General features: G+C 48.2%; 1 protein-coding gene across 2 annotated transcripts in view; it reads left to right on the forward strand.

Moving 5' to 3' along the window:
- Positions 1 to 17,715, forward strand: part of rassf5 (Ras association domain family member 5) — a 33,065-nt gene extending 15,350 nt beyond the window's left edge. The window contains exons 2-6 of one of the 2 annotated variants that reach the window (XM_072451407.1): positions 7,672 to 7,782; positions 11,720 to 11,818; positions 11,867 to 12,053; positions 12,639 to 12,754; positions 14,151 to 17,715. In XM_072451407.1, the coding sequence (XP_072307508.1) occupies positions 7,672 to 7,782; positions 11,720 to 11,818; positions 11,867 to 12,053; positions 12,639 to 12,754; positions 14,151 to 14,297 (660 nt within the window). In that variant the 3' untranslated portion in view covers positions 14,298 to 17,715. Of the gene's footprint in view, positions 1 to 7,671; positions 7,783 to 11,719; positions 12,054 to 12,638; positions 12,755 to 14,150 lie in introns of both variants that reach the window. The other variant, XM_072451406.1, reaches the window with a different exon arrangement.
- Positions 17,716 to 27,473: the final 9,758 nt, after the last annotated feature.

The following is a 27,473-nucleotide window of genomic DNA, read 5'->3' on the forward strand; positions in this document are numbered from 1 at the left end:
CCGCTCTAGATCGCTCTACATCGCTCTACATCGCTCTAGATCGCTCTACGTCGCTCTACATCGCTCTAGATCGCTCTACACCGCTCTACATCGCTCTACGTCGCTCTACATCGCTCTACGTCGCTCTACGTCGCTCTACGTCGCTCTACACCGCTCTAGATCGCTCTACATCGCTCTACATCGCTCTAGATCGCTCTACGTCGCTCTACATCGCTCTACGTCGCTCTACGTCGCTCTACGTCGCTCTACGTCGCTCTACGTCGCTCTACATCGCTCTACATCGCTCTACATCGCTCTAGATCGCTCTACGTCGCTCTACATCGCTCTAGATCGCTCTACACCGCTCTACATCGCTCTACGTCGCTCTACGTCGCTCTACATCGCTCTACATCGCTCTAGATCGCTCTACGTCGCTCTGTCCTGTCGCGGGCCCGTTGTCCTGTCGCGGGCCCTTGTCCTGTCGCGGGCCCTTGTCCTGTCGCGGGGCCCGTTGTCCTGTCGCGGGCCCGTTGTCCTGTCGCGGGCCCTTGTCCTGTCGCGGGCCCTTGTCCTGTCGCGGGCCCTTGTCCTGTCGTAAAATGATGTTCATAAATAATATTTTACAAAAACAGAATCAGTTTGACCTCGTGAAAACATGTGTTTGTTTGACCTTTGACCCAGAGGCAGAAGTTTAGTTCTGTTATTTCTAAATGTCTTTGTTCAGCTTTAAACTTGTCTGGTTTAGACCTGGTGGATATAAGGGAGCTCTTGTGATTGACACTTCACTTGTGATTGACACTTCACTTGTGATTGACACTTCACTTGTGATTGACACTTCACTTGTGATTGACACTTCACTTGTGATTGACACTTCTGTTGTTGCTGTACCTAATAAAGTGTCTGACTTTGCCTCGCTCAGAGACGTTTGTGCAGCAGCTTCTGGCAGTGCTCCGCCCTGAACATGAAAACACTGCATTTCATTGATTTACTTGAGAAGTTTTGTCTTTATTTAAAGAAGAAATGCAACATTTATGAATAATTCCCAGCATCCTTTGCTCCAGATCAGTCCCCACAGTGAGACTTGATCTGTGGAAGCTTCAGTTCAACCTTTTCTACTTCACATTAATCTGAATTTCGGACATTTGTGCAGTTTTACTTTGGTTTGTGCAGATTTAATGTTTCACGTGGCTCTGATCAGATATTATTGCTTTGCCTTGAATTCTACACTAAACAGCATTATACAAGTGTAAAGTTGCTTCTCCACAGATCTGACCTGTAACTGCCCTGGAGTCACATGTTACACTGTAAAATAGGAATTACTGTCACAACGATTCATCCAAAAAAAAACATAACATTTAACTGGAACAGAGTCGTGATTTCTGTTTATGTTTTTTGTTACTATTTTTTATTCTATTTATTACAACTTAAACATTCACTGGGACGATTGAGCCGAGAGGGAAGCGTCTGGGAAGAGAACCAGCTCCAGATCTGAGGTCATGATTCTCAATTGGAAAAAGGGGTCCTTGTTCTCTCCAGGTGGGTGGGGGGTCCTTGTCCTCTCCAGGTGGGTGGGGGGGGTCCTTGTCCTCTCCAGGTGGGTGGGGGGTCCTTGTCCTCTCCAGGTGGGTGGGGGTCCTTGTCCTCTTCAGGTGGGTGGGGGGTCCTTGTCCTCTCCAGGTGGGTGGGGGGGGTCCTTGTCCTCTCCAGGTGGGTGGGGGGTCCTTGTCCTCTCCAGGTGGGTGGGGGTCCTTGTCCTCTTCAGGTGGGTGGGGGGTCCTTGTCCTCTCCAGGTGGGTGGGGGGGGTCCTTGTCCTCTCCAGGTGGGTGGGGGGTCCTTGTCCTCTCCAGGTGGGTGGGGGGGGTCCTTGTCCTCTCCAGGTGGGTGGGGGGTCCTTGTCCTCTCCAGGTGGGTGGGGGGTCCTTGTCCTCTCCAGGTGGGTGGGTGGGGGTCCTTGTCCTCTCCAGGTGGGTGGGTGGGGGTCCTTGTCCTCTCCAGGTGGGTGGGGGGTCCTTGTCCTCTCCAGGTGGGTGAGGGTCCTTGTCCTCTCCAGGTGGGTGGGGGTCCTTGTCCTCTTCAGGTGGGTGGGGGGTCCTTGTCCTCTCCAGGTGGGTGGGGGGGGTCCTTGTCCTCTCCAGGTGGGTGGGGGGTCCTTGTCCTCTCCAGGTGGGTGGGGGGGGTCCTTGTCCTCTCCAGGTGGGGGGGGTCCTTGTCCTCTCCAGGTGGGTGGGGGGTCCTTGTCCTCTCCAGGTGGGTGGGTGGGGGTCCTTGTCCTCTCCAGGTGGGTGGGGGTCCTTGTCCTCTCCAGGTGGGTGGGGGGTCCTTGTCCTCTCCAGGTGGGAGAAACAAACAAAGACGCCATATTATATAATCAAAGTTGTGTCACAGATATTATGTTAATGACTTTAATACAGGTTTAAAATGATAAACAGTTGGTGGTTGTGTACGAGCGAAACATTCCCGAGTGTTTCTGACGTCGCTGGTTGATTGTGTCATGTTTAGACCGCTCTACATCGCTCTACATCGCTCTACGTCGCTCTACGTCGCTCTACATCGCTCTACATCGCTCTACGTCGCTCTACGTCGCTCTACGTCGCTCTACATCGCTCTACATCGCTCTACGTCGCTCTGCGTCGCTCTACGTCGCTCTGCGTCGCTCTACGTCGCTCTACGTCGCTCTGCGTCGCTCTACGTCGCTCTGCGTCGCTCTACGTCGCTCTACATCGCTCTACGTCGCTCTACATCGCTCTACATCGCTCTACATCGCTCTACGCCGCTCTACGTCGCTCTACATCGCTCTACATCGCTCTAGATCGCTCTAGACCGCTCTACGTCGCTCTACGTCGCTCGACGTCGCTCTACATCGCTCTACATCGCTCTAGATCGCTCTACACCGCTCTACATCGCTCTACGCCGCTCTACGTCGCTCTACATCGCTCTACATCGCTCTAGATCGCTCTACGTCGCTCTACGTCGCTCTACGTCGCTCTACACCGCTCTACATCGCTCTACATCGCTCTACGTCGCTCTACGTCGCTCTACATCGCTCTACATCGCTCTAGATCGCTCTACGTCGCTCTACGTCGCTCTACGTCGCTCTACATCGCTCTACGTCGCTCTACGTCGCTCTACGTCGCTCTACATCGCTCTACGTCGCTCTACGTCGCTCTACATCGCTCTAGATCGCTCTAGACCGCTCTACGTCGCTCTACGTCGCTCTACGTCGCTCTACATCGCTCTACATCGCTCTACGTCGCTCTACATCGCTCTACATCACTCTACGTCGCTCTACGTCGCTCTACGTCGCTCTACATCGCTCTACGTCGCTCTACGTCGCTCTACATCGCTCTAGATCGCTCTACGTCGCTCTACATCGCTCTACATCGCTCTACGTCGCTCTACGTCGCTCTACGTCGCTCTACACCGCTCTAGATCGCTCTACATCGCTCTACATCGCTCTAGATCGCTCTACGTCGCTCTACATCGCTCTAGATCGCTCTACACCGCTCTACATCGCTCTACGTCGCTCTACATCGCTCTACGTCGCTCTACGTCGCTCTACGTCGCTCTACACCGCTCTACGTCGCTCTACGTCGCTCTACATCGCTCTAGATCGCTCTACGTCGCTCTACATCGCTCTACATCGCTCTACGTCGCTCTACGTCGCTCTACGTCGCTCTACACCGCTCTAGATCGCTCTACATCGCTCTACATCGCTCTAGATCGCTCTACGTCGCTCTACATCGCTCTAGATCGCTCTACACCGCTCTACATCGCTCTACGTCGCTCTACATCGCTCTACGTCGCTCTACGTCGCTCTACGTCGCTCTACACCGCTCTAGATCGCTCTACATCGCTCTACATCGCTCTAGATCGCTCTACGTCGCTCTACATCGCTCTACATCGCTCTACGTCGCTCTACGTCGCTCTACGTCGCTCTACGTCGCTCTACATCGCTCTACATCGCTCTACATCGCTCTAGATCGCTCTACGTCGCTCTACATCGCTCTAGATCGCTCTACACCGCTCTACATCGCTCTACGTCGCTCTACGTCGCTCTACATCGCTCTACATCGCTCTAGATCGCTCTACGTCGCTCTAGATCGCTCTACATCGCTCTACATCGCTCTAGATCGCTCTACGTCGCTCTACATCGCTCTAGATCGCTCTACATCGCTCTACGTCGCTCTACGTCGCTCTACACCGCTCTAGATCGCTCTACATCGCTCTACGTCGCACAGTCAAATGTCATGGATTCTTCACGCTGTGTGGACGGCTCGGTGTGAAAACTCATTAAGGCATAATTAAATCCTGCCGAGGCACATGTTCTGTGTGTGTTCTGTGTGTGTTCTGTGTGTGTGTGTTCTGTGTGTGTTCTGTGTGTGTTCTGTGTGTTCTGTGTGTGTTCTGTGTGTGTGTGTTCTGTGTGTGTTCTGTGTGTGTTCTGTGTGTGTTCTGTGTGTGTTCTGTGTGTGTTCTGTGTGTGTTCTGTGTGTGTGTGTGTTCTGTGTGTGTTCTGTGTGTGTTCTGTGTGTGTTCTGTGTGTTCTGTGTGTGTTCTGTGTGTGTTCTGTGTGTGTTCTGTGTGTGTGTGTTCTGTGTGTGTTCTGTGTGTGTTATGTGTGTGTGTGTTCTGTGTGTGTTCTGTGTGTGTTCTGTGTGTTCTGTGTGTGTTCTGTGTGTGTTCTGTGTGTGTTCTGTGTGTGTTCTGTGTGTGTTCTGTGTGTGTTCTGTGTGTTCTGTGTGTGTTCTGTGTGTGTTCTGTGTGTGTTCTGTGTGTGTGTGTTCTGTGTGTGTTCTGTGTGTGTTCTGTGTGTGTTCTGTGTGTGTTCTGTGTGTGTTCTGTGTGTGTGTGTTCTGTGTGTGTTCTGTGTGTGTTCTGTGTGTGTTCTGTGTGTGTTCTGTGTGTGTTCTGTGTGTGTTCTGTGTGTGTTCTGTGTGTGTTCTGTGTGTGTTCTGTGTGTGTTCTGTGTGTGTTCTGTGTGTTCAGACGAAGGACAATATTGACCAAAAGGAGTCGCCATATAATTCTTGGATTAGTTCAGTGACAATATTCAGACAATATTCGGGCAATCCAAGTATCACACCAAAGTGACTGAACAACTAACGACCAATGTTTGTATTTTTGAATAATCATGTCATATTTAAACTCTCACCTCAACATTTGCTGAAAAGAAGACATTAAGCTTTGTAACGATGATTCTTTTATCCAGGACCAGTGTGAAGTCGTTTAAACTGGGTCAAATCATGAGATATATTTCCAAACTGCTCGTCTTGTATCGACATGATTAAAACCACTGGACTTCAGTTATTGTGTCGTTTTGAGGAGAGGAAGTGTGTTCGCCTGAGTGGAGCTGATTGTGTTTCTATCTCTGAGCACAGCCAGGGCCGACCGGAAAGTTCCGGAAGGACAAAATCCAGGCTTCTATTCATGAGAGAGTGATGAGGGAGAAAGGACGAGGAGAGAAGGAAGCGAGGAGCTAGAAGAGGAGAGAAGGAAGCGAGGAGCTAGAGGAGGAGAGAAGGAAGCGAGGAGCTAGAGGAGGAGAGAAGGAAGCGAGGAGCTAGAGGAGGAGAGAAGGAAGCGAGGAGCTAGAGGAGGAGAGAAGGAAGCGAGGAGCTAGAGGAGGAGAGAAGGAAGCGAGGAGCTAGAGGAGGAGAGAAGGAAGCGAGGAGCTAGAGGAGGAGAGAAGGAAGCGAGGAGCTAAAGGAGGAGATAAGGAAGCGAGGAGCTAGAGGAGGAGATAAGAAAGCGAGGAGCTAGAGGAGGAGATAAGGAAGCGAGGAGCTAGAGGAGGAGATAAGGAAGCGAGGAGCTAGTCGAGGAGAGAAGAAAGCGAGGAGCTAGAGGAGGAGAGAAGGAAGCGAGGAGCTAGTCGAGGAGAGAAGGAAGCGAGGAGCTAGAGGAGGAGAGAAGGAAGCGAGGAGCTAGAGGAGGAGAGAAGGAAGCGAGGAGCTAGAGGAGGAGAGAAGGAAGCGAGGAGCTAGAGGAGGAGAGAAGGAAGCGAGGAGCTAAAGGAGGAGATAAGGAAGCGAGGAGCTAGAGGAGGAGATAAGAAAGCGAGGAGCTAGAGGAGGAGATAAGGAAGCGAGGAGCTAGAGGAGGAGATAAGGAAGCGAGGAGCTAGTCGAGGAGAGAAGAAAGCGAGGAGCTAGAGGAGGAGAGAAGGAAGCGAGGAGCTAGTCGAGGAGAGAAGGAAGCGAGGAGCTAGAGGAGGAGAGAAGGAAGCGAGGAGCTAGAGGAGGAGAGAAGGAAGCGAGGAGCTAGAGGAGGAGAGAAGGAAGCGAGGAGCTAGAGGAGTTTAGTGGACAACATGGACACTTTTGTCCTGCCGTCAGAAGGACCTGGACCGGTCATCTCAGTCACATGACCTGGTCAGATGGTCAGAGTTTTAAAAACATGTGTAATAATAACAGAATATCTTTATTGCCATAATTTGAAGAGGAGCAAGTGAGGAGGAGGAAGGACAGAGGAGTTAGGAGTGATGAAAGAGCGTTGCTGAGCCAGCCTTAGCAACACACAGTTTGTGGGAGTTATTTATAGTCCAGAAGGATGCAGCCTCACTCTCTACAGAGAGAGCCAGAAGGATGCAGCCTCACTCTCTACAGAGAGAGCCAGAAGGATGCAGCCTCACTCTCTACAGAGAGAGCCAGAAGGATGCAGCCTCACTCTCTACAGAGAGAGCCAGAAGGATGCAGCCTCACTCTCTACAGAGAGAGCCAGAAGGATGCAGCCTCACGGTTTAAGACGGTTTAAGACTGTCCACTGTCCAGTGCTGAAGCTGAAGGTCACATCATGAGTCCAGTTATAAAAACATAAATCATCAGTATAAGTTCACACATAAAAGGGGCTGTATTTGATTTGTATTGTCTTTTAAAAAGGTGACAAACAGAATTAACTGACCCTTTGAAACAGTTTGAAACAGTTTGAAACAGTTTGAAACAGTTTGAAACAGTTTGAAACAGTTTGAAACAGTTTGCAGTGGTAAAAGTTCTTGAACACTGCTCAGAACAAACACAGAAGCAGAGCCACTTTTCAAAACTATGGCTGTCAAATGAAGTACAAACAGAAAGTATCCACTGTCAAATGTACTGAAGTACATTTCAGAATTGTACTTTTACTCTTGTACTTTGTTGCGTGCTGCAGATCCAGATCCAAAGTAACGTCTCATTTTGATCCAAAGAGCGTCTTTTACACGACATTATGTTCAAATGTGACTTTGTTCCATGAAAAACATTTTAAACAAAGACACAGATACTCAGTATTCATGTATTTGTATCAGTATCAGGACTAAATACAGCTGTATTTGTGTTTGAATAATGTGGTATTTTCAGATGAAGTATCCGGAATGTAAATAAAACATTCTGTGTTTGAAGTATTAAAGGAGGAGCAAATACTCCTTGTACTCTGATGACTGATTCACTTTATCTGTAAATATTGTCTATTATTGAGGAAAATCACATATTGGATTGACTTTTTGACATTTAGTCGTAATAATTCCACTGTGTCTTTGTTATAAAAGTTATTTTTAGAGTCTGTCAATCACAAGTGTCGATTAACGAGTCGATTCATCTTTGCAGCCGGAAAATATGAAACGCATTAGAGGAAAATCACTGCGTTTCATGGTCTCCACCTTCTGCTGCCATCTGCTGGTGAGAGAAGGAAGTGCACTCATTTAAACCTGTGTCCTTCAGGTGGAGACGAAAGAGGACGAGGACAGAGGGACCAAGGAGCTGACGGAGGAGGAGGCGCGGCAGAGGATCCAGGAGTACAACTCACACGTGTCGGAGAACGGCATGAAACTGGTGAGTCTGACACGCCCAGACTAAAGGTCACGAAGGAGCCACAGAGGTCAAAGGTCAAATGAAGCGTTGTCCAGGTCAGAGGGAAAGAAAACACTTAAAACACAGAAAAATGAAGTATGGAAATGTCTTTACATTACATCTTTAGGTGGTTTAATCTGGCTTCACACAGTTAAAATATACAGTAAAATATACAGTAAAATATACAGTAAAATATACAGTATATACAGTAAAATATACAGTAAAATATACAGTAAAATATACAGTATATACAGTAAAATATACAGTAAAATATACAGTAAAATATACAGTTAAAATATAGTAAAATATATAGTTAAAATATACAGTTAAAATATAGTAAAATATATAGTTAAAATATAGTAAAATATATAGTTAAAATATACAGTAAAATATACAGTTAAAATATAGTAAAATATACAGTAAAATATACAGTTAAAATATAGTAAAATATACAGTAAGATATTCCTTTATTGTCCCACATGGGGAAATTTCATTGTTGCAACGCAGGTAGATCCAGAGGTAGATACAGAAGAACAGATCACTTATAGGAAGTCTGAAAAACACTTTCAGTAGAAGATCTCCTATAAATAAATAAAAACTCCCATAGACAAATAAATAAATAAATACATAAATACCATTGCATGTGATCACGACAGTAATTGCACATGAATATGTGTCACGACAGCACATAGGTTGCACATGAATTGCACATGAATTCCAACAGCAATTGCACATATGACAGAATTGCACATCAGTATTAGGTTAGGTCAGTATTGCGAGTGTTCAGTACTAACAGTTTTTGTTATAAAGTCTGACAGCAGCAGGAAGGAAAGACCTACGGAACCTTTCCTTCACACATCGAGGGTGGATCAGTCTCTCACTGAAGCTGCTCTCCAGAGCGGAGAGAGTGTCCTGCAGGGGACAGAGTGTCCTGCAGGGGACAGAGTGTCCTGCAGGGGGTGACACTCATGGTCCAGCATAGATGTGAATCTAGCCAGGACCCTTCTGTCCCCCACCTCCTGCACCGAGTCCAGAGCACAGCCCAGGACGGAGCTGGACTTCTTGATGACTCTGTCCAGCCTCTTCCTCTCCCTCTCTGTGATGCTGCTGCTCCAGCAGGCCACACCGTACAGGAGGGCTGATGCCACCACAGAGTCGTAGAAGGTCTTCAGGAGTGGCCCTGTCACTCCAAAAGACCTGAGTCTCCTCAGGAGGTAGAGCCGACTCTGGCTCTTCCTGTACAGTGCGTCTGTGTTATGAGTCCAGTCCAGTTTGTGGTTCAGATGAACACCCAGGTACTTATATGAGTCACTCTCTCAATGTCCCGTCCCTGGATGTTCACTGGTGAGGGGGCAGTGGGGTGGCCTCTGTGGAAGTCCACCACCATCTCCTTGGTCTTCCCCGCGTTGATGAGGAGGTGGTTCCGCTGACACCAGTCCACAAAGTCCTGCGCCAGTCCTCTGTACTCCGCGTCATCGTCGTCCGTGATGAGTCCGATGATGGCAGAGTCGTCAGAGAACTTCTGCAGGACACAGCTGTCCGTGTCATGTCTGAAGTCTGCAGTGTAAAGGGTGAAGAGAAAGGGCGCGAGGACAGTGCCCTGGGGCGCCCCCACACTGCAGGTCCGAGTGTCAGACACACAGTCCCGGGCTCTCACAAACTGGGGTCGGTCTGTGAGGTAGTCCAGGATCCACTCTGCAGGTCGTACTCCACACCAGCCGTCTCCAGCTTGTCCCTCAGGAGCCGTCTCCAGCTTGTCAGAACAGAATCCTCACAGAGCTGCCAGGCTTTTCCAGGTGAGAGAGAGAGCGGTGCAGCAGGGAGATGACGGCGTCCTCCACTCCGATGCCAGACCGATATGAAAACTGCAGCGGGTCCATGGCTGAGCTCACGGTGGAGCGGAGGTGGTCCAGGACCAGCTGCTCCAGTGTCTTCATCAGGTGGGACGTGAGAGCCACTGGCCTGAAGCTGTTGAGGTCTTTGGGGCGCGGTGTCTTAGGCACAGGTACCAGACAGGAGGTCTTCCAGACCTGTGGTACCACCCTCAGCTTCAGGCTCATGTTGAAGACATGCTCCATAACTCCACACAGTTCATCTGCGCAGGACTTAAGGAGCCTGGGGCTGACGCCATCAGGTCCTGCTGCCTTCCTCACTTTAATCCTCTTCAGCTCACTCCTCACCTGTGCTGCTGTGACAGTCAGTGGTTGGCAGGGGGACCGTGTGCTGGGGGGATGGGTGAGTCCAGGCGAAGTGGGGAGCTGATGGTCCGGGGCAGAGAAGTGAAGAGGAACGGATGCAGGGCATTGTCCAGCTGTGGAAGAGGGAGCATGCAGCTGTGCAGGGGGAGGGGCGGGTGACCGATCAAACCTCAAGAAGTGAGCATTTAAATCATTCACCCACTGTAGATCCCCCTCTGTCTGGGCAGGGGGGATTTTGAAGCCCGAGATGGTTTTCAGGCTCCTCCACACTCCCTGAATGTTCTTTTGCTGCAGCTGCTCCTCCATCCTCCTCTTGTAGCCGGCCTCAGCCTGCCTGATCTTCCTCCTCAGCTCCTTCTGCACAGTCCTCAGCTCCTCCTTGTTCCCTGACCTGAAGGCTCTCTTCTTCTCCTTCAGCAGAGCCTTCAGTTCACGGTTAATCCATGGCTTGTTGTTTGGAAAACACCGCACCGTCCGGGAGGGAACAATGTTCTCAAAACAGAAGTTGATGTAGTCCGTGATGCACTCTGTGATGGTGTTGATGTCCTCCCCATGTGGGTCGTAAAGCTCAGTCCAGACAGTGGTGCTGAAGCAGTCCCTCAGAGCCTCCTCGCTCTCAGCAGACCACATCCTCACCTCACGGGACACCACAGGCTGCCTGCGCACGATGGGTTCATACACAGGCCTCAGATGTACAAGGTTGTGGTCCGAGCTGCCCAGGGGAGGGAGGGGGGAAGAAGAATAAGCCTCCTTGGTGTTGGCAAAAAACAAGTCCAATGTTCTATTGTCTCTGGTGGGGCAGGTAACATACTGGGTGTATGTTGGTAGAACAGAAGAGGGAGAAGCGTGGTTAAAGTCACCAGAGATGAGGAAGAGAGCCTGTGGATGCTGTGTTTGCAGCCTACAAGTGCAGGAGAGCAGTGCTTCACAAGCATTTTCAGCATTGGCAGACGGGGCCACATAGACTGCGATCAAAATCACATGTGAGAACTCCCGGGGCAGATAGTATGGCCTCATGCCAATAGCCAATAGTTCAATATCCTTGTTACATAGCTGCTGCTTCACTGTGCAGTGTTCGGGTTTGGACCAGCTCGTGTTCACATACACCGCCAGACCTCCACCTCTTTTCTTCCCGGATTCTCTCGTTCTGTCGCCCGCAGCAGATGAAAATTGTCCAAACCTACAATAGAGTCTGGCATTTCTGCTGTTAACCAGGTCTCTGTGAAAATCAAGACGCTGCTGTCCCTATAAATCCTCTGGGACCGCATGAGGCTCGCTATTTCCGTCATTTTATTTTGAAGGGACCTCACGTTACCCATGACTACGGCGGGAACCGACTTCCTGTTTGTCCCTCTCTTCTCTCGGAGTTTACGTCCAGCCCGTCTGCCTCGTTGCGTTTTCCTTAGGATGTCCGCCGGGATAACGTGACGATCTCCGGGTAAGACGACTGTTCTCCGCAGTTTCATGAGTTCCTCCTTTGTGTAAACGCGGTACGGCGCTGGCCGGGGGGCGGGGCCGGAGCCGGGGGGCGGGGCCGGAGCCGGGGGGCGGGGCCGGACTCAGAGCCAAGACACATCGCAACGACACGACGAAAACACTCAATCCAGCCGAATAATGTCAAAACAAGTTAATATATAACAAGTTAGTATATACATGTACAAGTATAAAGTATAAGTCCTCTGTGTAGTGATGCTCTTCTTGTTTCCATGGTTTCCCTCCAGTCGTCAGACGGCTCGTACAACGGCTTCATCAGAGTCCACTTGAGGCTGAGTCGACCCGTCACCGTCAAGGCCGTGGACAGCCCCGCCCCTGACGGACAGGTGACCAATCAGAACGCCCGGCTCTGCTCGGACGGTGGCGCGGAGGAGGAGTCCACGTGTTCGGGGGCGGAGAAGCGCACCTCGTTTTACCTGCCGTGCGACTGCGTGAAGCAGGTCCACATCAGCTCGCTGACCTCCACACGAGAGGTCATCCAGGGCCTGCTCAAGATGTTCACCGTCCTGGACAATCCCTGCAAGTTCGCCCTCTACAGGCAGACGCACCGGGACGGCCAAGGTGAGCGGCTCAATCCAGCATTTTACCATTTATTATAGATTTAAATGTGACGTGATGTTTGTTTTTTGCTTTGGGAACTATTTTTTACTTTGTTTTTTATCTGTTTTGTGTGAATAGTGCTGTATAAATAAAGAGTGACAATGATCACTGAACGATTAAAAACTATTTATACAAAGCTTTTCTAAAAATGTATAAATACAAAGTGGGGAAAAAATACAATTTAAATAAATAAATACAAAAGAAAAGAAAATGAATGCGCCAGAATTTCGATTTAATTCTCCTAAAAAGAGAAAAAATCTCAAGCGCAGCACAAAAAATAAAACATTTAAAAAAGTAACATATGTGAACAATAAAACAACAGAATTAAAGACTCATTAACATTTGGAGGAAACTAAAATATCTGAAAGGAAAAAACAACGTCTTTTTGCTTCGCTCTGAAATTAAAGAGTTAAATTAAATCTTGTTTATTTTGTGTGAAGTTCCTTAAACAAATGAAAAGTTAAAGTCGCGAGGCTTTTTTCCTCCATTTGAACTGATTTTAGAACCGATTTTGTATCTTTTTGTAAATTGTTGTTCTTTTCCCAGACTTGTTCCAGAAGCTGCCGCTGTGGGAGCGCCCCCTGCTGCTCAGGCTGATCGCAGGTCCCGACACGGACACGCTCAGCTTCGTCCTGAAGGAGAACGACACGGGCGAGGTGGAGGTGAGCGCTTCCTGTGCGTCCTTTAAAGATCAGAAGGTTTTCAACAGGAAAACAGGAAAATATTGCAATAAGTGATGGTATTTAAGACCACATGAACTTTAAAGCAGCAGCAACTCTTTTATCAACTATATTTGCTGCTGCTTTTTAAAACTTCAGTTCATAAATGGATCTGGTCGTGATAAAGTAAAGACCAAACTTATGGTGTTCAAAGTGACTTCGATAATGCATCATATTCACTCATATTCTCACTTTAAAGGTGCATTTGGTTTAAATCCAGAATGTTTTTAATCACAGGTGTTTTTATGGCTCTATAATACAGGCCTTCTTACTGTGAGCTCTCCTTTCCACAGTTCTGACATGTAACGTGGCTCAGTGGCGCCACCTGCTGGTCTCCATGAAGACATTTAAAACCGCTGCTCCTGATTTTACACGTCCAAATATGTCCCGGGCGTTCTCACTCCGAGCGTCCTGAGGACTTTACAAGAGCTTCACCACTTCAAAGGCCAGAGCCAGTTTGGCCCTTGAAGCTAACTACAATTAGCATGCTAACGGCTGTGACTAGATTTCCAAAATGAAAAGCTGGGACACTGGGACACACTTGTGAGGCCGCAGTTATTTTATTACTTGGTTTACGGATTTTTAAATGAAATATATTGAACAGGCGGGTGAAATATAAATATAATTTAAGTTTAAATTTCAAAAGATTTTTTCTTCCGGGTTTACCCAAAACGCATCACGGGAGGAGGAGGGAGGGAGACGCGGCGTGCAGGAACGTGTAACAGTAGATTTAGTGTTTTGCATTGGTAGAACTGAACTTCTAAGAGTTCACCCTCATAGTCACGGCAAAACGCGCTGGAAAAAATGTGGTAAACGGGTTTAAAATGTGTATTTGCGATATAAAGGCGCAGCAGACAGGGAAACGGGCGCGCACGCTCTCGCCACCGCGCAGGGACAGAGCGGCTCCGTCACGCTTCACGCGCTCTTATCTTTTGACTTAATATCGCTTTTTATATTTCATTTAATGCTATTTTGCTTTGTCGGCACTACTTTCTATCTATATTGTATAAATCAATAATCTAAGTGCGGCGGATCCGTAAACCAAGTAATAAAATAACTAAGGCCTGAGTAAGAATCTGATGAGGTTGTGTTGTGGTTAGTTTGGCTAAAGAAACGACGTGTTCCCTCTTTACTGTTGGCGGGTCAAAATCTGGGACAACTGGGACATGTCTCGTATGAAACTGAGACAAATCAATGGTTTTGGACACATCTGCTGGGACATGGGACGCAGGGCTGTCCTTACGTAGAATAGAACTCTGCGGTCTCATTTTGACGCTAACACATCTGTATCAAAGCAGCAGAGTAACACTTTTGTCCTCTTTTGTCCCTGTCTCACCAGTGGCACGCCTTCTCCGTCCCAGAGCTCCAGAACTTTCTGGGGATTCTTGAAAAGGAGGAGTCGGAGCGCGTTCGGGCCGTGGAGCTGAAGTTCGCTGTTTACCGGAGGAAACTGCAGGAGGCGCTACAACGGCACGACCCCCAGTGACTGCCCCGCCCTTCACCTTTGACCTTACGACCTCTCCAGGGAACAGACCACACTGATCACATGGCCCCTCTCTTCTCCCCTGGGACGTCTTTTCTCAGGCCCGACGTGAACTGTTTAAGCCAAAACGCTGCAAATCACTTGAATTCAGAACGTTAATTTTATTTAGTTCATTTAAAGGTTCAAATGAGACAAAGAAGCAGAAGACGTTTTATTCTTATTTCATATTTAATTGGATAAGTATATTTGACTTTAGTTTGCGTTTGTGACTGGTGTAGGGTCACCTCCTGATATTGTTTTATTTCTTTACCAGTAACAATTCGGTTTGAACAGTAATATGTTGTTTTTTTACATTATTATCTGCTTTTTATGTCGTTACTTTGTCTGGAATGTTCCACAGTTTGGCATTATGAATGTTTTTACTCCACAGATCTGACCTGTAGCTTCAGTCTGCTTTTCTCTAAACAGACACTAGTGTAGTATAATGCCACACTGTTTCCATGGAGACGAGCAGGTGACCCTCCATCAGGAACTGTTCACACTTTAAATCACTTTAAATGCACTTTCAATCAAAAATACAAAACCATATTTGTTTATCCACTAAAACTCGATCTTAAATCCACAAATGACTCTAAAATGAACATTCTGCTTCAGGTCTTGGTAGAACAGATGTTTTGCAGTTTCCTCCTACAAAGACTGGAAAAGAGAAGAGGACAAATGTGTGAATGGACACGTCCCTTCTGGACTTTCTTCTGCCGTTTCCACTGCTGCTACTGCAAAGTGTTACTTACTGTACGCCTGAGTCCCGGCTCTTGTCCCGCCTCGTCCCGGCTCTTGTCCCGGCTCTTGTCCCGGCACAGAGGCGCACGGTTCACGTCTCTGCGTTGCTCCGGGACACAAGGACAATCACGTTCTGACTTTGACGTGTGAATTGTGTGAGATTTAGTGACGTAAAAGCCGAGGCTTTTCAGGCTGTTTCATAAAACGAGGACCAGTTTGAGGCGCCGCACGTGCTCAAAGTCTTCAGACTTTATCCCCAATCAAATTGTGCTAAAATATCACCCAAAGAAATGCATTTTCCAGAATATATATAATATTTGTGATAATAATAATTTGGCTTAAGTACAAAAAAAGAGCGAGACAAACTATAAAAGAAAAATCAATTCCTTTTTTTCACAGGATCTAGTCAAGGGTCAAGGATTTAGTGTAAATTGACCAGTATTTGTCACTAGTTGAGGCTGAGCGCCCCCTGGAGGTGGTTTTCTGGAACAGCCCTCGGCCCCGTCACAGGAGAAGAATCTGTTTATTTCTCAGGGAAAAACATGATGATGATGAGAGTCTTCCACAGAGTCCTGTTTTCTTTTACATGTGACATCGCGGTCACCTGGTCACCTGGTCACCTGGTCACCTGGTCACCTGGTCACCTGGTCACATGTGCATGCATTTCAAAACAAAAATCAGTCCAATTCAAGGCTTTCTCTGCTTTACTGTCACGAGGGTCTGAATGTCGAGGGTTTCACTGGCCACTTTATTAGGCACATTTCATCACATCATCACAAACCAACTCTAAGTTATGGTTTATCTCTAGTTTAGTTTTGGTTAAGATTTTTCTGCAGTGATAATTGTTATCTGGACTAAACCGACTCAAACACCAACGAAAAGACCTTTTTATAACAAAGATTGTGACATTATTCAATCAAAATGTCAAAAAGAAAACTTTTTTTAAAATTTCTTAGCAATATTTCACTTTATTTGGAATGATCCTACACCATGTCCTTTTTTACATTTTATTTAATATAATTTTAATGTAATTACAGACTAATAATCCACCCTTGGCTCAGTCACTACTAAAACTAAACAGGAATTATATAGTTTTAAGAAAATACTGGTTAGTTGCCGTCTTAGTCGTGTGGTTTGGTTCTGCTTTAGTCCTGAGCTCTAAAAATGATTTCAATAGTTCATGTACTTTGAAAAAACATGATACAATTAGACTTTGTTGTTATTGCTGGTTCTAAAGTTTTATACTAAAGTGGCCAGTGAGTTTGTTCTGGGTGAAGTGAATATCGCGTGTACATAAAGCTCCTTCTGGATTTGCACATTTGTGGCACTTATTTCCCAAATATTTCCCAAAAACAAATTCAAAATGGACTGAAACAAAGGTGTGGCTTTGGTCAGTGTTTTATACTTTCATCTCCACAATGTCCACAATGTCCATAATGTCCACAATGTCCACACGTCCTGGTTCATAATGAGCCTCTTCTGTTTCGTCACACATACTTTACACATACTGGTGTTTGCGTCCTCACGGATCACATGACCATCACATGACCATCACATGACCATCACATCAAGATCACATGACCATCACGGGATCACATGACCATCACGGGATCACATGACCATCACATGACGCTCACATGACCATCACGGGATCACATGACCATCACATGACGCTCACATCAAGATCACATGACCATCACGGGATCACATGACCATCACATGACGCTCACATCAAGATCACATGACGCTCACATCAAGATCACATGACCATCACGGGATCACATGACCATCACATGACGCTCACATCAAGATCACATGACGCTCACATCAAGATCACATGACCATCACGGGATCACATGACCATCACGGGATCACATGACCATCACATGACGCTCACATGACCATCACGGGATCACATGACCATCACATGACGCTCTTTCACTGTGACTTTGGTTCAAATTGTTAACATTTGACTTTTCTTTCGTCTGAATTCAACAAAATAAGAATAACTATTGTAACATTTAAGCAAAAATCAGGAAAATGTTCTCAAAAATGTTCAAACTTGTAAAATCCCACAACACATGCTTCAAATCACTGCTTTTCCAGATAAACACAAACGGAATAAATCAAACACATAAAAGCTTCACTTGGTCGTGAGTGTCATCTTCTGTTTGTGGAGGAAGTATTTTAACATTTGAGTCAAAGTCACCGAGAAACTCCTGAAGATTCCGTGTGTAATTGTCCCACGTGTGCGTCCTTGTCCCGCCGCTGTTCCTGCCACGTGTGCGTCCTCATGTGCGTCCTCGTGTGCGTCCTCGTGTGCGTCCTCGTGTGCGTCCTCGTCCTCGTCCCGTTCTGCTGCAGTGCCTTAGTTTCTGAGCCCCGTGTTTCCAAATGTAACTTTTCTTTTTCTGCCGTTTGGGTTTCATTATTGAGTTTTGTTTTAATTTATTTTGTCCCGATGGGTCCTCCGTCCCGCCGGCGCCGTGAGGACGTGGACAAACGCACGTATATTTATTTATTCCCGTCCTCGCTCCGCGTGGGACTTCCGGAGGACACGGAGAGCTTTTCTTTTGAAAGAGTTGTGTAAAATATATGAAGTGTACAGAGTTTTGAGCTGAAATAAAATGTCATCCCTTTATTAACTGTGTGGAAAGTACTTTTACTTATTTACAGTATTTGCTGCTGTTATTGCAACTTTCACCGCTGCATACTTCCTCCTGATTGACATGTGTGTTTATAGTTTTTGCAAGAAACGTCCAAAAGTCTCATCCACAAATGGTGAAAATCGTCATTATTGTTTGGGATTTGGCAACAATAACTTTCCATATCAATCTTACGGCTCAAAGTTCTTTCGTTAGACAAAAATCAAGATTTTGTTGTTGAATAATTGCCTCTTTCTGAAGCTATTTGTTTATTCTCGCTGTGACAGTTTTTAGTTTCTTGTGGATTGGCCCAGGACGAGTGGACAGTGGTCGTCTCATGAGACACTCTGAGGACGAGTGGACAGTGGTCGTCTCATGAGACACTCTGAGGACAAGTGGACAGTGGACGTCTCATGAGACACTCTGAGGACGAGTGGACAGTGGTCGTCTCATGAGACACTCTGAGGACAAGTGGACAGTGGACGTCTCATGAGACACTCTGAGGACGAGTGGACAGTGGACGTCTCATGAGACACTCTGAGGACGAGTGGACAGTGGACGTCTCATGAGACACTCTGAGGACGAGTGGACAGTGGACGTCTCATGAGACACTCTGAGGACGAGTGGACAGTGGTCGTCTCATGGACAGTGGACGTCTCATGAGACACTCTGAGGACGAGTGGACAGTGGTCGTCTCATGAGACATTCTGAGGACGAGTGGACAGTGGACGTCTCATGAGACACTCTGAGGACGAGTGGACAGTGGACGTCTCATGAGACACTCTGAGGACGAGTGGACAGTGGTCGTCTCATGAGAGTGGACAGTGGACGTCTCATGAGACACTCTGAGGACGAGTGGACAGTGGTCGTCTCATGAGACACTCTGAGGACGAGTGGACAGTGGTCGTCTCATGAGACACTCTGAGGACAAGTGGACAGTGGACGTCTCATGAGACACTCTGAGGACGAGTGGACAGTGGACGTCTCATGAGACACTCTGAGGACGAGTGGACAGTGGTCGTCTCATGGACAGTGGACGTCTCATGAGACACTCTGAGGACGAGTGGACAGTGGACGTCTCATGAGACACTCTGAGGACGAGTGGACAGTGGACGTCTCATGAGACACTCTGAGGACGAGTGGACAGTGGACGTCTCATGAGACACTCTGAGGACGAGTGGACAGTGGTCGTCTCATGAGAGTGGACAGTGGACGTCTCATGAGACACTCTGAGGACGAGTGGACAGTGGACGTCTCATGAGACACTCTGAGGACGAGTGGACAGTGGTCGTCTCATGAGACACTCTGAGGACGAGTGGACAGTGGTCGTCTCATGAGACACTCTGAGGACGAGTGGACAGTGGACGTCTCTTGAGACACTCTGAGGACAAGTGGACAGTGGACGTCTCATGAGACACTCTGAGGACAAGTGGACAGTGGACGTCTCATGAGACACTCTGAGGACGAGTGGACAGTGGACGTCCCATGAGACACTCTGAGGACAAGTGGACAGTGGACGTCTCATGAGACACTCTGAGGACTTACTGACTCTACTTTCAAATTGCAGATTAAAGTCTAAACAGAACCACTTTGATTTAGATTTGTCTCACATTTTGACTCTGGCACCAGCAGGAGGCTGGTCCATGTTTAGTCCTGACTCTGGCACCAGCAGGAGGCCGGTCCATGTTTAGTCCTGACTCTGGCACCAGCAGGAGGCCGGTCCATGTTTAGTCCTGACTCTGGCACCAGCAGGAGGCCGGTCCATGTTTAGTCCTGACTCTGGCACCAGCAGGAGGCCGGTCCATGTTTAGTCCTGACTCTGGCACCAGCAGGAGGCCGGTCCATGTTTAGTCCTGACTCTGGCACCAGCAGGAGGCCGGTCCATGTTTAGTCCTGACTCTGGCACCATCAGGAGGCCGGTCCATGTTTAGTCCTGACTCTGGCACCAGCAGGAGGCCGGTCCATGTTTAGTCCTGACTCTGGCACCAGCAGGAGGCCGGTCCATGTTCAGTCCTGACTCTGGCACCAGCAGGAGGCCGCTCCATGTTTAGTCCTGACTCTGGCACCAGCAGGAGGCCGGTCCATGTTTAGTCCTGACTCTGGCACCAGCAGGAGGCCGGTCCATGTTTAGTCCTGACTCTGGCACCAGCAGGAGGCCGGTCCATGTTTAGTCCTGACTCTGGCACCATCAGGAGGCCGGTCCATGTTTAGTCCTGACTCTGGCACCAGCAGGAGGCCGGTCCATGTTTAGTCCTGACTCTGGCACCAGCAGGAGGCCGGTCCATGTTCAGTCCTGACTCTGGCACCAGCAGGAGGCCGCTCCATGTTTAGTCCTGACTCTGGCACCAGCAGGAGGCCGGTCCATGTTTAGTCCTGACTCTGGCACCAGCAGGAGGCCGGTCCATGTTTAGTCCTGACTCTGGCACCAGCAGGAGGCCGGTCCATGTTTAGTCCTGACTCTGGCACCAGCAGGAGGCCGGTCCATGTTTAGTCCTGACTCTGGCACCAGCAGGAGGCCGGTCCATGTTTAGTCCTGACTCTGGCACCAGCAGGAGGCCGGTCCATGTTTAGTCCTGACTCTGGCACCAGCAGGAGGCCGGTCCATGTTTAGTCCTCACTCTGGCACCAGCAGGAGGCCGGTCCATGTTTAGTCCTGACTCTGGCACCAGCAGGAGGCCGCTCCATGTTTAGTCCTGACTCTGGCACCAGCAGGAGGCCGCTCCATGTTTAGTCCTGACTCTGGCACCAGCAGGAGGCCGCTCCATGTTTAGTCTCCTGCTTGTCTCTTTGGAGACACATATGTTTAATGTCACACTCTGAGCAGGTGTTGGACGCTCCAGAAGAGGACAACATGTAATGCCCTGAAACAATGAGCACCGTGCGTGTCCCGTCCAGCCGGGTCCAGCCGAGGCCGCCCGGTGTAAAGCGATGCTGCCAGATCCGTGCCAGTGTCTTATTTCTGGAGCAAATGGAGCAGGACTCACTTGTCACCTCAGAGTTGGAGCTAACTTTAGTCTGGCTCAGCTCAGCTTGTATTTAGCTCCAGATCTGCTCTCGAGCTAAACATACACCTGGCCTTGTCCCATCCAGGTCTGGTTACCGTCCCAGCAGAGCCACACGGCTGACCACATCGAGCACGAGCTGATTCTGCTGTTTAAGGGGGCGGGGCCAACAGCTCCAACATTATCACCTTAAAGACATAAAATCATCATCAATATCCAACAGGGTTATTTATGTTGGCGACAAGACGTGCAATAAAACTGCAAAACTCCACTTTTACTTCTGACTATTTCAAGCAGAACTAGAGCAAAGTCTAAACTAAAATATGATCAAAAGTCGGTCGTGTGAAATGTTCATGTGCATCAGCAGTTGGACAGTGACTTTATCTTTCTTACAGATTATTCACCGCCAAGATCGTCGACTTGTGAGACCAAAGAGTTTTATTGTCGCGATTTAATTTGAACCCGTAAATAATAATGATGCTTGACACGTGAAGGAAGAGTGGGAAACACATTCATCAATTCTCTAAATGAATGAAACGTCTGGTCAGAGAGCGAGAAGTGACCGCGCCCTGTTGAACCCGTGAAGAGTTGAAGCAGAAGAAGAAACGGTCCGGATAAAACCTCGAGTCGTGTTTGAGTCCGTGTTTGAGTCGTGCTTGAGTCGTGTTTGAGTCCGTGTTTGAGTCGTGCTTGAGTCCGTGTTTGAGTCCGTGTTTGAGTCGTGCTTGAGTCGTGTTTGAGTCCGTGTTTGAGTCCGTGTTTGAGTCGTGCTTGAGTCCGTGTTTGAGTCGTGTTTGAGTCCGTGTTTGAGTCGTGTTTGAGTCCGTGTTTGAGTCCGTGTTTGAGTCGTGTTTGAGTCGTGCTTGAGTCCGTGTTTGAGTCCGTGTTTGAGTCGTGTTTGAGTCCGTGTTTGAGTCATGCTTGAGTCCGTGTTTGAGTCGTGTTTGAGTCCGTGTTTGAGTCGTGTTTGAGTCGTGTTTGAGTCCGTGTTTGAGTCGTGTTTGAGTCCGTGTTTGAGTCCGTGTTTGAGTCGTGTTTGAGTCCGTGTTTGAGTCCGTGTTTGAGTCGTGTTTGAGTCCGTGTTTGAGTCGTGCTTGAGTCCGTGTTTGAGTCGTGTTTGAGTCGTGCTTGAGTCCGTGTTTGAGTCGTGTTTGAGTCCGTGTTTGAGTCCGTGTTTGAGTCGTGTTTGAGTCGTGCTTGAGTCCGTGTTTGAGTCCGTGTTTGAGTCGTGTTTGAGTCCGTGTTTGAGTCATGCTTGAGTCCGTGTTTGAGTCGTGTTTGAGTCCGTGTTTGAGTCGTGTTTGAGTCGTGTTTGAGTCCGTGTTTGAGTCGTGTTTGAGTCCGTGTTTGAGTCCGTGTTTGAGTCGTGTTTGAGTCCGTGTTTGAGTCCGTGTTTGAGTCGTGTTTGAGTCCGTGTTTGAGTCGTGCTTGAGTCCGTGTTTGAGTCGTGTTTGAGTCGTGCTTGAGTCCGTGTTTGAGTCGTGTTTGAGTCCGTGTTTGAGTCGTGTTTGAGTCCGTGTTTGAGTCGTGTTTGAGTCGTGTTTGAGTCCGTGTTACAGTCGTGTTTGAGTCCGTGTTTGAGTCGTGTTTGAGTCCGTGTTTGAGTCCATGTTTGAGTCGTGTTTGAGTCCGTGTTTGAGTCCGTGTTTGCGTAGTGTTTGAGTCTGTGTTTGAGTCGTGTTTGAGTCCGTGTTTGAGTCCGTGCTTGAGTCGTGTTTGAGTCGTGTTTGAGTCCGTGTTTGAGTCGTGTTTGAGTCGTGTTTGAGTCCGTGTTTGAGTCCTTGTTTGAGTCCATGTTTGAGTCGTGTTTGAGTCCGTGTTTGAGTCCGTGTTTGAGTCCGTGTTTGAGTCGTGCTTGAGTCGTGTTTGAGTCGTGTTTGAGTCCGTGTTTGAGTCCGTGTTTGAGTCCGTGTTTGAGTCGTGTTTGAGTCCGTGTTTGAGTCGTGTTTGAGTCGTGTTTGAGTCGTGCTTGAGTCCGTGTTTGAGTCGTGTTTGAGTCGTGTTTGAGTCCGTGTTTGAGTCGTGTTTGAGTCCGTGTTTGAGTCGTGTTTGAGTCCGTGTTTGAGTCGTGTTTGAGTCCGTGTTACAGTCGTGTTTGAGTCCGTGTTTGAGTCGTGTTTGAGTCCGTGTTTGAGTCGTGTTTGAGTCCGTGTTTGAGTCGTGTTTGAGTCGTGTTTGAGTCCGTGTTTGAGTCCGTGTTTGAGTCCGTGTTTGAGTCGTGTTTGAGTCGTGTTTGAGTCGTGTTTGAGTCCGTGTTACAGTCGTGTTTGAGTCCGTGTTTGAGTCGTGTTTGAGTCCGTGTTTGAGTCGTGTTTGAGTCGTGTTTGAGTCCGTGTTTGAGTCCGTGCTTGAGTCGTGTTTGAGTCGTGTTTGAGTCCGTGTTTGAGTCCGTGTTTGAGTCGTGTTTGAGTCGTGTTTGAGTCGTGTTTGAGTCCGTGTTTGAGTCGTGTTTGAGTCCGTGTTTGAGTCGTGTTTGAGTCGTGTTTGAGTCCGTGTTTGAGTCGTGCTTGAGTCCGTGCTTGAGTCGTGTTTGAGTCCGTGTTTGAGTCGTGTTTGAGTCGTGTTTGAGTCCGTGTTTGAGTCCGTGTTTGAGTCCGTGTTTGAGTCGTGCTTGAGTCGTGTTTGAGTCGTGTTTGAGTCCGTGTTTGAGTCGTGTTTGAGTCCGTGTTTGAGTCGTGTTTGAGTCGTGTTTGAGTCGTGCTTGAGTCCGTGTTTGAGTCGTGTTTGAGTCGTGTTTGAGTCCGTGTTTGAGTCGTGTTTGAGTCCGTGTTTGAGTCGTGTTTGAGTCCGTGTTTGAGTCCGTGTTACATTTGTGTTTGAGTCCGTGTTTGAGTCGTGTTTGAGTCCGTGTTTGAGTCCGTGTTTGAGTCGTGTTTGAGTCCGTGTTTGAGTCGTGTTTGAGTCGTGTTTGAGTCGTGTTTGAGTCCGTGTTACAGTCGTGTTTGAGTCCGTGTTTGAGTCGTGTTTGAGTCCGTGTTTGAGTCCGTGTTTGAGTCCGTGTTTGAGTCGTGTTTGAGTCCGTGTTTGAGTCCGTGTTTGAGTCGTGTTTGAGTCCGTGTTTGAGTCGTGTTTGAGTCCGTGTTTGAGTCCGTGCTTGAGTCGTGTTTGAGTCGTGTTTGAGTCCGTGTTTGAGTCCGTGTTTGAGTCGTGTTTGAGTCGTGCTTGAGTCCGTGTTTGAGTCGTGTTTGAGTCGTGTTTGAGTCGTGTTTGAGTCGTGTTTGAGTCGTGCTTGAGTCGTGTTTGAGTCGTGTTTGAGTCGTGTTTGAGTCCGTGTTTGAGTCCGTGTTTGAGTCGTGCTTGAGTCCGTGTTTGAGTCGTGCTTGAGTCCGTGTTTGAGTCGTGTTTGAGTCCGTGTTTGAGTCGTGTTTGAGTCCGTGTTTGAGTCGTGTTTGAGTCCGTGTTTGAGTCCGTGTTTGAGTCGTGTTTGAGTCCGTGTTTGAGTCCGTGTTTGAGTCGTGTTTGAGTCCGTGTTTGAGTCGTGCTTGAGTCCGTGTTTGAGTCGTGTTTGAGTCCGTGTTTGAGTCCGTGTTTGAGTCCGTGTTTGAGTCGTGCTTGAGTCGTGTTTGAGTCGTGTTTGAGTCCGTGTTTGAGTCCGTGCTTGAGTCGTGTTTGAGTCGTGTTTGAGTCCGTGTTTGAGTCCGTGTTTGAGTCGTGTTTGAGTCCGTGTTTGAGTCGTGTTTGAGTCGTGTTTGAGTCCGTGTTTGAGTCCGTGTTTGAGTCGTGTTTGAGTCGTGTTTGAGTCGTGTTTGAGTCCGTGTTTGAGTCGTGCTTGAGTCCGTGTTTGAGTCGTGTTTGAGTCGTGTTTGAGTCCGTGTTTGAGTCGTGCTTGAGTCGTGTTTGAGTCCGTGTTTGAGTCAGTGTTTGAGTCGTGTTTGAGTCCGTGTTTGAGTCGTGTTTGAGTCGTGTTTGAGTCGTGTTTGAGTCGTGTTTGAGTCCGTGTTTGATTCCGTGTTTGAGTCGTGTTTGAATCGTGTTTGAGTCGTGTTTGAGACCGTGTTTGAGTCGTGTTTGAGTCCGTGTTTGAGTCCATGTTTGAGTTGTGTTTGAGTCCGTGTTTGAGTCGTGTTTGAGACGTGTTTGAGACGTGTTTGAGTCCGTGTTTGAGTCGTGTTTGAGTCCGTGTTTGAGTCCGTGTTTGAGTCCGTGCTTGAGTCGTGTTTGAGTCGTGTTTGAGTCCGTGTTTGAGTCCGTGTTTGAGTCGTGTTTGAGTCGTGCTTGAGTCGTGTTTGAGTCGTGTTTGAGTCGTGTTTGAGTCCGTGTTTGAGTCCGTGTTTGAGTCGTGTTTGAGTCGTGTTTGAGTCCGTGTTTGAGTCCGTGTTTGAGTCCGTGTTTGAGTCGTGTTTGAGTCGTGTTTGAGTCCGTGTTTGAGTCGTGTTTGAGTCCGTGTTTGAGTCGTGTTTGAGTCGTGTTTGAGTCCGTGTTTGAGTCGTGCTTGAGTCCGTGCTTGAGTCGTGTTTGAGTCCGTGTTTGAGTCGTGTTTGAGTCCGTGTTTGAGTCGTGTTTGAGTCGTGTTTGAGTCCGTGTTTGAGTCCGTGTTTGAGTCCGTGTTTGAGTCGTGCTTGAGTCGTGTTTGAGTCGTGTTTGAGTCCGTGTTTGAGTCGTGTTTGAGTCCGTGTTTGAGTCGTGTTTGAGTCGTGTTTGAGTCGTGTTTGAGTCCGTGTTTGAGTCGCGTTTGAGTCGTGTTTGAGTCCGTGTTTGAGTCGTGTTTGAGTCCGTGTTTGAGTCGTGTTTGAGTCCGTGTTTGAGTCCGTGTTACAGTCGTGTTTGAGTCCGTGTTTGAGTCGTGTTTGAGTCCGTGTTTGAGTCCGTGTTTGAGTCGTGTTTGAGTCGTGCTTGAGTCCGTGTTTGAGTCGTGTTTGAGTCGTGTTTGAGTCCGTGTTACAGTCGTGTTTGAGTCCGTGTTTGAGTCGTGTTTGAGTCCGTGTTTGAGTCCGTGTTTGAGTCCGTGTTTGAGTCGTGTTTGAGTCCGTGTTTGAGTCCGTGTTTGAGTCGTGTTTGAGTCCGTGTTTGAGTCGTGTTTGAGTCCGTGTTTGAGTCCGTGCTTGAGTCGTGTTTGAGTCGTGTTTGAGTCCGTGTTTGAGTCCGTGTTTGAGTCGTGTTTGAGTCGTGCTTGAGTCCGTGTTTGAGTCGTGTTTGAGTCGTGTTTGAGTCGTGTTTGAGTCGTGTTTGAGTCGTGCTTGAGTCGTGTTTGAGTCGTGTTTGAGTCGTGTTTGAGTCCGTGTTTGAGTCCGTGTTTGAGTCGTGCTTGAGTCCGTGTTTGAGTCGTGCTTGAGTCCGTGTTTGAGTCGTGTTTGAGTCCGTGTTTGAGTCGTGTTTGAGTCCGTGTTTGAGTCGTGTTTGAGTCCGTGTTTGAGTCCGTGTTTGAGTCGTGTTTGAGTCCGTGTTTGAGTCCGTGTTTGAGTCGTGTTTGAGTCCGTGTTTGAGTCGTGCTTGAGTCCGTGTTTGAGTCGTGTTTGAGTCCGTGTTTGAGTCCGTGTTTGAGTCCGTGTTTGAGTCCGTGTTTGAGTCGTGCTTGAGTCGTGTTTGAGTCGTGTTTGAGTCCGTGTTTGAGTCCGTGCTTGAGTCGTGTTTGAGTCGTGTTTGAGTCCGTGTTTGAGTCCGTGTTTGAGTCCGTGTTTGAGTCGTGCTTGAGTCGTGTTTGAGTCGTGTTTGAGTCCGTGTTTGAGTCCGTGTTTGAGTCGTGTTTGAGTCGTGTTTGAGTCGTGTTTGAGTCCGTGTTTGAGTCGTGCTTGAGTCCGTGTTTGAGTCGTGTTTGAGTCGTGTTTGAGTCCGTGTTTGAGTCGTGCTTGAGTCGTGTTTGAGTCCGTGTTTGAGTCAGTGTTTGAGTCGTGTTTGAGTCCGTGTTTGAGTCGTGTTTGAGTCGTGTTTGAGTCGTGTTTGAGTCCGTGTTTGATTCCGTGTTTGAGTCGTGTTTGAATCGTGTTTGAGTCGTGTTTGAGACCGTGTTTGAGTCGTGTTTGAGTCCGTGTTTGAGTCCGTGTTTGAGTTGTGTTTGAGTCCGTGTTTGAGTCGTGTTTGAGACGTGTTTGAGACGTGTTTGAGTCCGTGTTTGAGTCGTGTTTGAGTCCGTGTTTGAGTCCGTGTTTGAGTCCGTGCTTGAGTCGTGTTTGAGTCGTGTTTGAGTCCGTGTTTGAGTCCGTGTTTGAGTCGTGTTTGAGTCGTGCTTGAGTCCGTGTTTGAGTCGTGTTTGAGTCGTGTTTGAGTCCGTGTTTGAGTCCGTGTTTGAGTCGTGTTTGAGTCGTGTTTGAGTCCGTGTTTGAGTCCGTGTTTGAGTCGTGTTTGAGTCCGTGTTTGAGTCGTGTTTGAGTCCGTGTTTGAGTCCGTGCTTGAGTCCGTGTTTGAGTCCGTGCTTGAGTCGTGTTTGAGTCCGTGTTTGAGTCGTGTTTGAGTCGTGCTTGAGTCCGTGTTTGAGTCGTGTTTGAGTCGTGTTTGAGTCGTGTTTGAGTCCGTGTTTGAGTCGTGTTTGAGTCGTGTTTGAGTCGTGTTTGAGTCGTGTTTGAGTCGTGTTTGAGTCGTGCTTGAGTCGTGTTTGAGTCGTGTTTGAGTCGTGTTTGAGTCCGTGTTTGAGTCCGTGTTTGAGTCGTGCTTGAGTCCGTGTTTGAGTCGTGCTTGAGTCCGTGTTTGAGTCGTGTTTGAGTCCGTGTTTGAGTCGTGTTTGAGTCCGTGTTTGAGTCGTGTTTGAGTCCGTGTTTGAGTCCGTGTTTGAGTCGTGTTTGAGTCCGTGTTTGAGTCCGTGTTTGAGTCGTGTTTGA

This window comes from Eucyclogobius newberryi, unplaced genomic scaffold (assembly GCF_026437365.1).
Source record: "Eucyclogobius newberryi isolate DKJ021-1_F unplaced genomic scaffold, fEucNew1.0.hap1 SCAF_19, whole genome shotgun sequence".
Classification (NCBI taxonomy): Eukaryota; Metazoa; Chordata; class Actinopteri; order Gobiiformes; family Gobiidae; genus Eucyclogobius; species Eucyclogobius newberryi.